Source organism: Castanea sativa, chromosome 4, assembly GCF_040712315.1.
Source record: "Castanea sativa cultivar Marrone di Chiusa Pesio chromosome 4, ASM4071231v1".
Lineage (NCBI taxonomy): Eukaryota > Viridiplantae > Streptophyta > Magnoliopsida > Fagales > Fagaceae > Castanea > Castanea sativa.
The window spans coordinates 10869087-10878038 of record NC_134016.1 but is presented as its reverse complement, the minus strand read 5'-3'; the positions used below and the strand labels follow the sequence as shown (position 1 = coordinate 10878038).

Here is an 8952-nt window from a genome sequence, read left to right as displayed (position 1 = left end):
ACAAATTCATTGTAAAGAAAGGTCTTTCAAGCCCATTTTTCTCCCAGTCGTAGTTTGGGAACTTGAATTGTGTCCTTACAAAATCCATTCCCAAATCCTTCATGTTAAAATCCATCTTTTCACAAGTCAAAATAATTACAACAGTGCCTATGAATATTTGATATCTACCTTCCAATTTTTCATTGTTCTGCGGAGAGGAAAAAGATTTAAGGTCCCTCAACATTTTTGGTTACCTCAAGTGATTAATCAACGTTTAGGCTTTAGTTCCATAGACTTGAACATTTTGTCAACTTTTACATCCATAGATTTGTCCTTAAACATTTTGTGGCTGAGAGCATTTAGCAATGCTCTAGAGTACTGGCGAGAAGACATTTTCCAATCCATGCCTGTTTTCATCATTGCTTTAAACTCATCATAACTGATTCTACCATCCTGTAATTAGAAGAAAAGATCAACAAGACATTATAAGGAGGACAAAAGGTATTATGTGACATGTACTTCAAAGTATTTATGTTTGAGAATAACCTTATCCAAGTCAACATCAAATATGATGTCTTCGATGAGCTTGTCATTGTTAGGACCAAGTTTATCATCTAGCATGATCTCTCTCAATTCATCAAACTCAATATACCCATTTTGATTCTTGTCAAAGAACCTAAAAGCTTCAGAGAGAAGATCATCACCACCAATCTTTTTCATCAGGTGAACAGCCATTGTCACAAATTCTTCGCAATCTAGTGTGCCATTTCCATCAACATCCGCCTTCAGTATAAAATTAAGTCTTAGATATTGAGGATTAGAAGGAATAAAATAAAGAAAGAAAGAAATAATAGGAATCCTAGATATATTAACATTGGAATGGTAATATTAGCAGCTAAGAAGAAAAGAACAGACAAAGGTAATAATATCAATATGAGGAAGTAACTGTAAATTGTCTTCTAGCTGCTTAAATACAATTTGATGCTTCTCAATCTTCTGCATCAAATTTGAGTGTTAAAATTAATAAAAAGGCTTATATTTTTTCAAAAAGTGAGCTATCAAATGCTTTTCAGTCATTTGAAAAAAATCCATCAAGTACCCTTTTCAATTTATACATTCAAGAGAGGTATAAACATGCCTTAAAACCATATGCTTCCAAACTGAAAATCAGTTGCACCAGATAAAAAAATATGTTTGAGTGTCCATGAAAGGTCAGTTTTAAAGTATTTGGGTTATCATTGCATCAAACTATGTTTAATTGAATTGAACAAACATCAATATTCATTCCAATTATTTAAAAGCAGAAGCCGAGGCCACTGGCACCTATCTACGTCATATGACAGCACTCAAGCATAAAGTTAAATTGTGTCAATAAATTATGTCCTTATTCATAATCAGTAAATTTGGAGAAAGAAGAGTAACTGCAGTTAGTGTAAGAAGTTCATTTAATGAAAATGAATACATTGATCTAATGAATGCTAGACTTGCAATTTTACTAACCAACACCTACTATGCTTCATTCATAGAATATATGGAACATCTTCTAAATTTTAAGAACACGCATTGAGGATTTGACCTTGAAAGGGATAAGGGACATGCATTTCTAGTTCTAGATTTCTCCAAGGTAGAAATCATGATGTGATTTAGATTATGGCATGGTTCTCTAATGACTCATGAAGTAAGAAAAACAGTTATCTAAAAGATTTAAAATGAAACCAAAGAATGGTATATGCTGCAGTTACTTAGTCATACTGAAAACCAAGAATGCCAATAGCAAGTTTAAAAGGAAGGTCTTATGCAGAATAAACTCACAGCATCCATTAACATCTGGACCTCGTGATCAGGAACAGAATGCCCAAACATATGAAGGCCCACTCTGAGCTCCTCAAATGACAAGAGTCCATTGTTGTCTGTGTCCATCAGATCAAACATCTCTTTGATTCGAAATACTTGTTCATCTGGCAAGTTGTCTGCTACAACCTGAAGTCAAAATAGGTAGCAGTTAATAATGTTTGAGAAATATGATATCAGGCAAGGAAATAAAGTGTTCAAAAAACTTACTCTGAGAACCTTCTTCTTGAATTTATTCATCAAGGAGAATTGTTTGATCCTTAATCTCACATTTTCTCCCAAACAAACATCGCGCATTTTATTTGCATTTTTTATCCAAGTATGTTCTTCACATAAGAAGCAGGAGAATGATTAGTTCATTTATCATACAGTTCACATTCAATTCTGCACATAATTAAAGTAGGCATAAGTGCTGGGCAAATACTAGCAAAGGAAATGCGTATATTTTTTAATAATGGTCAAAGAGAATTAATTAATGCATGAATTTTTTTATTTATTATAAAAAAATAGATGTAGCCAGTACTGAATAAAGAAATGGAAGCTCACTTTTCCTCTATTGACATGTTCTATAGATGCCTCTTTGTTCTTGGTATTCATTTTAGTTCAGTGCTTCCTTCAATGAATGGTTTATCATTTGTTGTCATCAATTTCTAAAACATAATTCAAATGCATTCCTTCAAGAAAAAACATAAGTTCTACCTGTAATCATCATTTCACCTTACCATTGGCGAAGATGCTCAACTAAGCTAACAAGCCTTCTCATATGGCTACAGAAAATTGAAAGAATCCCATCTTAAAGTAATGTCTTGAGAAATGATCGTCGTGACCACAGGCATGAGAAGTATTTATCTGAAGTCAGAGTTTGGCCTGCGGCACGCTTGAGAATTGGACTTTAATCCTCCCACATCATTGTTTCCACCTCATGATTTTATATTGTCAAGATTTTTTTTCTCCTTTTAACTAGTATAGTAAAGTGAGCAATATCCTCCACTGGTCAAAAAACGAAAGAATAACACGGGACCAAACTTGGTGGAGCCAGCCAAAAGTATTGCTCCACATCCAATCTCCACAAGTAGACATCTCATATGCACAGAAAATTTTCAGTCCATTTTCCAATTATCATCCATCATCTATGTAATTGTGTAAAGCAAATATTTGTATCTTTCCAATTATAATTAGCAGTTTCTTGCCTATAGCATGTGCTTCTCTACCAACAACCAATCATAGAGGCTACATGGTAATTCTACTAATACCTTTGCTGACACTTATCAGATTATTTGCCCCTGGTAATTCCTCTCAGGGAATTGATTGTGATGCCTTCAGTGATACCTGTCTTTATCTTGCTGAGAAAGACATGTCTAATAGGACCCCCAGCAGAGGTGGGTTAATGAAAGTCAATAAACACATTAACCAGAACCACGGATGTCTGGTGATCTCAAACTAAAACTTACAACCTAAAAAATAATTTTTTTTTGTCCTAGGGGCCACTATGAACTGATCAAGCAATTATAATTTAGTCCAACTCAGATATGTAATTACATTCCATAGAATTAAAGGAGTCTATGTACAGGCCATACATTGAAAAATATTCTAAGTTGCCATATTATCCAAACTGTAGCTCAATTCAAATTCATTCAGAAAGTCTTTCAACATAACCTTAAGCAATGAACACAAATGATATTTTCATGGATAGGTAAGAAGGTACATACCAAGGACTTCATCTATTGTCATCCGACTGTAAGGATTTGGATCAAGCATATTTTGCACTAGATCCTTTGCTTCTGCAGAAACCTTTGGCCAAGGATCCCTTTCAAAATCTACCTCACCCCGAACAATTGCGTGTGCAATTCCTTCCTCAGTTTCTGTGCTAGTTGTAAAACCCATATTAGGTTGCACTCTGAAATAAACTTTTCCACATTCTTTTATGCTAACATGATAATAAATGTAATAATAGTTTTGCAAGAACTGAAATATCTATAAGAATGGAATTTGAAAGGAACTTGCCTGCCCAAAAGGGAGGAACTCCACAAAGTAAAATATAAAGGATAACACCTGCACTCCATACATCAACTTCTGGCCCATAATTTCTTCTTAGGACCTCTGGAGCCATGTAATATGGACTTCCAACAATTTCACTGAATCGCTGACCTACCAATATATAGTGAAGATCATAGCTGAAGAATATGTACCCAATTATGTGCAAAGCTATATTAAGGCACATATGCAGTCAGATATTGCTATTTAAGAATGTAAAGGATACCAGTTTCATAGAATACGGAGAGGCCAAAGTCAATTGCCTTTAACTGTGCAGTTTCACTTGCATCTGTGAATAAGAAATTCTCAGGTTTCAGGTCCCTATGTATAACTCCATGCTCATGGCATATCTGTGACAAGCATAAAAGCCCCACTTGAAAACTAAGCATAATACTAATACTTGGTATTCCACTGACAAAATGAATGAAGATTGCTTTTGATTTAACTGAATAACATCTCATACATTCATAGAATCAAAAGCCACATCCATGTAATGGAATAAATTAATACAAAAACTTCTGAAAGTTATTTATTGAAGCTTCTCCTTTACTTGTTACCAATCTCTAAATGTGATTTAATAGTTCCCCACTCAAAAGTAGTATCCTATTTTCGAATGTTTTGTGCTCAAATAAGATTTCACCTTACTACTACTAAGTACTATTAAGACAGTCCCTAACTTGATCATTGTGAGTACTTATAAAGTGTGACAACTTATTCACACTATTTTATTTACAAAAACGACAATAAGAGTTGTAGAATAGTATATGGGCTAAAATTTCTCCTAAGGTTTGGTTATTCGGAATATAAAATAATTACCCCAAGGACAAGACTCTATCTGCTGGAACCAGACAATATCTTACAAACACTATATCCTCATCTGATTCTGTGCTTAATAACCTCCCAACACTGATTATTAAGTATAATAGGGATCTTCTAGTCAATATAGACCATGACTAGAAGAAGGGTTCTGGATGGTAGATATCATATGGACTCAGACAGGTCTGCAACTTTAAGATCATGTGCAGTATTTAGTGAAAATGAACTTACAAAAATAGTCAGTAGGATTTAAATCTGCTAAAATCAACTAATGTTCAGATGGAAAGAATTATACTAGAAAGAACTGCATCAGAGGGCCCTGGAAAAAATGAAAACAGTGTATCTTCCTAAATCTAACAAATTGACCCTTACAAGAATCAAGTTCTGCTCTATTTATGAATCCATGTTAACGGATTACTTGTTAATCTGGATTGGCTAACTTGAGGATTGAACTGTAAAACCAGAGAATTATTCAAGCACCCTTCATGACAGTTCTCTCTTATTAATGCTGAAGAATAATTATATCAAGCACCCTGCCAAAACATATGCAGCTTTTAATTGCCATCAAAGGTATACCAGGAACATGGACGAGCTTCAAAACATTGCCCAACTCGAATCAACTCCCGAAATTTTAATATATGAGCTTAATGGGAATTTGCTTCCCAAATCATGAACGCCATTTCCTTCCTTGTGTTCTGACTAATAGGGTAAGTATCAGTGTATCACGTCAGAGATTGAAGCTGCTCCTTCAGGAAGCCCTATTCCACCACGTGTAATTAGTGAATCTCATTAATTAAATTTATGGTGAGACTTACTATTTATGTGAGAGGAGGGGGCATTGCTGCTGGAGTACAAATTAATCTTCCTTACTACCACATATTTTGTATGCATGTCTAATTTTCTTCACCATAAATTTTTCCTTGATGAGCCATTATATAATGCAACCTAACGATTTTCCATAAACATATGTCTATGCGCATATTAAGAATTATCAAAACCCAAAAAAAGGACAATTTCTAGTTACAACATGAAATTATGATCTTACTTTACAAATGAGCAAAAATAATTACAATTCCTTAGGTATTATATTTTAGATTCCTTAAATAAACTCATCCAGAACAATGCAGTAGAATCAATGTTATCATTTTCAAGGACTATTAAATTCAACCATATGATTCGTCAATGTAACTAGATGATTGAATTTAATCAAGAAACTTAAAGAACTATTTACCCCGAACAAATACCCTATTAATAGTAAAACTTCAAAAGCATGAACAAACATACCCAAATCTAGAATCATATGTTCTATGTATCATGGATTCATAACATAAAAAAAAAAAATCAAAATCAAAATTTACCTTGCAAACCTCAATAATACTCTTGACAACCCTAACTGCGGCACGCTCCATGTAATGCCCACGTGAAATGATCCTATCGAAAAGCTCGCCGCCTTCACAAAGCTCCATGACAAGATAAATGGCATCCATATCCTCATAAGCTTCCTTAAAGGTAACAATATTAGGATGTGCAGGCAAATGCCTCATAATCTCGACCTCCCGCCTTACATCCTCAATGTCAATATCGGTCCTCAGCTTGCTCTTAGCTATGGTCTTACAAGCAAAGGTCTCATTGGTCTCAAGATCGACACATTTGTACGTAACGCCAAACTCGCCTCGGCCGAGTTCTTTGCCAAAGCTGTATTTCTTGAATATGTCATTGCCAGTTGGTTTGTCGAGGATAGGAAGAAGGCGTAAGGCGCCGGAGTTGAGGAATCCGGTGGGGCTGGGGTGTTTGAATTCGAATTCGGATATGTCTTTGGTGCCCTTTTGCTTCTTAAGGAGAGCTGCTTTCGCTGGTGCAGAAATGCAGCCTCCCATGAGGATTTTGTTCAAGCAATAGCTCCAAAAAAGAGATTTCTTTGTTTATTTCTTCTTTCTGCAAATTGGGTTATGAACATTGAGGCACAGAGAACCCCATGAGAGAGAGAGAGAGAGAGAGAGAGAGAGAGAGAGAGATTTGGGGAGAGAGTGGGGTTTGGAGAGAGAGAATTGGAGGGATGTGAATGAGAATGAGGTTGGAAAGTTCAAAAAACAGTTAATGGTTGTCTGTTGAACTATACTTGTCCCTCCATTTTCTTTGGGTTGTTTGAAAACCGTTACTTTGAGGTTAGGTTAGTTTACAAGTTCGGTATTTTTGCCGACAAATGGTAGATTGTGAGTTTGTAAACAATAGTCCTGAGTAGAAAATCTAGAATCACAATCTTTTGTGCCACAACTTGAATGCGGTAGATAATGAGTGGTGAAGAAATAGTAGTAAGTTCATATAAAAGTAACATGCATTCAATCAAAATTTACCACTTAAGATAGTTTTGGAAAACGATTGGTAAATGTTGTAATTCTAAAATAACTTGGTGAAATAGAATGAGGTGGTTGTAAAAATTGGAAACAAAAATGGTTTTACAGCTATTTTGGTTGGACAAAGATTTTCTCCAAACTGATTTAGAATATTATGTGGTGACTCATTATATAATTATAGAGAAATGATATGTCCATAATATTTTCACAATAATTTTACAACAAATCCTAAGTGACAGGTTGTTACTGGTTGTTATTGTTGGGGCAAAAAAATAATTTTTGTGTTAGGTTCAAATTTGAACCAATAACAACTAACCACCTGTGATTTGTTGTGAAAATATTGTAAAAATGTTGTGGACATAGCATCTCTCATAATCATAATGTATTATTTAAACAAGAGAAGTGCTATGTTTACAACATTATTACAACACTTTCATAACAAATTATAGGTGGTAAGTTGTTACTAGTTTTAATTTGAATTCACAATTTAAATTACTTTTTTGCCCATCAGTAACAGCTAATAACAACTTGTCACTTAGGAATTGTTCTAAAAGTGTTGTGAAAAATATTGTGGATATAACATTTTTCTTTAAACAAATCACATGACTTGTCAAATAAGTAATGTAGCTAAAAATACACTTTGAATGCAATACACGTTTTTTTTCCCCAAACTACAATTTTGGTGTTCTCAACAGATAATATTGAAGTTTCAAATCCCTCTCCCTTATCTATGGAATTAGTAAAAAACTAGAACATCACACCTATTAATATATATGAGTGATTTGAATTTTGTTTTTATACATTTGATTGGATTAATTTTGTATCTTATCATTTAAAATCAGGTTCATTTTATCATTTATCAAGTCAATGTTCATAAATGAAATTGATTTGATTTTGAAAGTTAAAAAGACTAAATTAAAACAAGGGAAATGTTAATGAATGCCCTTAGGGCATTGGTTAATAATCCATTTACAGAAAATTTTTATCGGAAAAGAAAAAAAAAAAACTAATATTTTGACAACTTTTTTCATTTCCCATGAAAGTAATGTCAAAACTTTCCTAAAATGGATTTTTAACCAATGTCATAAGGGCATTCGTTAGCATAACCCTTAAAACAATTAATAGTTGAAGGACCTTGATTTCAATTAAATGTAGAAGGAAGAAATTGAAATGTAATAAATATACAAGGACCAAATCCATAAATGTTGTTTGGTGCATTTTTTTTCTTCTTTTTGATTGAAAAGTAAGGGGATTCTAGCTCCAAAACTAAGGGCTTTAATATTTTAAATATGTGTATATATATATATATATATATATATATATATATATGTATGTATGTATGTATATTATTGACATTTTACGTCCAATACTTTTACACTATGTTAATACTTTTTCATATCATATCATGTATAAAATTCGGACATCTAGTATAAAAGTGAGTGAGGCCTTGTGCTAAAGTATATATCTTTGAGTCCTTGACAATTTTTTATTTTTTTTTAATCTTTTGGTCCAAGGCTTGGATGCGGTAAATAATGAGTGTTGAAGAAAAAATAGTAAATTCATATGAAAGAAATACGCATTCAATTAAAGTTTACCTCTTAAGATAGTTTTGGAAAACGGTGGTAAATGTTATAATTCTAAAATAACTTGGAGAAATAGAATGAGGTGGTTGTAAAAATTGGAAACAAAAATGGTTTTACAGCTATTTTGGTTGGACAAAGATTTTTTCCAAACCGATTTGGAGTATTATGTGGTGACTCATTATATAATCATATATAATGTATTATTTAAACAAGAGAAGTGCTACGTCTACAACATTTTGCAGCACTTTTATAACAAATTATAGGTGGTAAGTTGTTACTAATTCTAATTTGAATTCACAATTTAAATTACTTTTTTTGCCTACCAGTAACAGCTA

At 33.3% G+C, this 8952-nt stretch overlaps 1 protein-coding gene across 1 annotated transcript; it reads right to left on the bottom strand.

Annotated features, from left to right (window-relative positions):
* Positions 1 to 246: 246 nt before the first annotated feature.
* LOC142632438 (calcium-dependent protein kinase 24) lies at positions 247 to 6557 on the bottom strand. Its single transcript, XM_075806839.1, has 8 exons — positions 6039 to 6557; positions 4091 to 4214; positions 3835 to 3978; positions 3540 to 3692; positions 2041 to 2156; positions 1792 to 1959; positions 526 to 762; positions 247 to 432 (listed from the first exon to the last, which is right to left on the bottom strand). Exons 1-8 carry the CDS (start codon positions 6555 to 6557, stop codon positions 247 to 249), a joined length of 1647 nt encoding a protein of 548 aa, XP_075662954.1.
* Between the last annotated feature and the right edge of the window lie 2395 nt (positions 6558 to 8952).

Bases quoted from the DNA above. Each gene is read 5' to 3' on its own strand.
- LOC142632438 (XM_075806839.1), bottom strand. From the start codon at position 6,557: ATGGGAGGCTGCATTTCTGCACCAGCGAAAGCAGCTCTCCTTAAGAAG. The intron at 3,979-4,090 runs GTATCCTTTACA...ATATATTGGTAG, and splicing joins CTCCGTATTCTATGAAACTG to GTCAGCGATTCAGTGAAATT. The intron at 433-525 runs GTTATTCTCAAA...TTCTAATTACAG, and splicing joins TTGATGTTGACTTGGATAAG to GATGGTAGAATCAGTTATGA.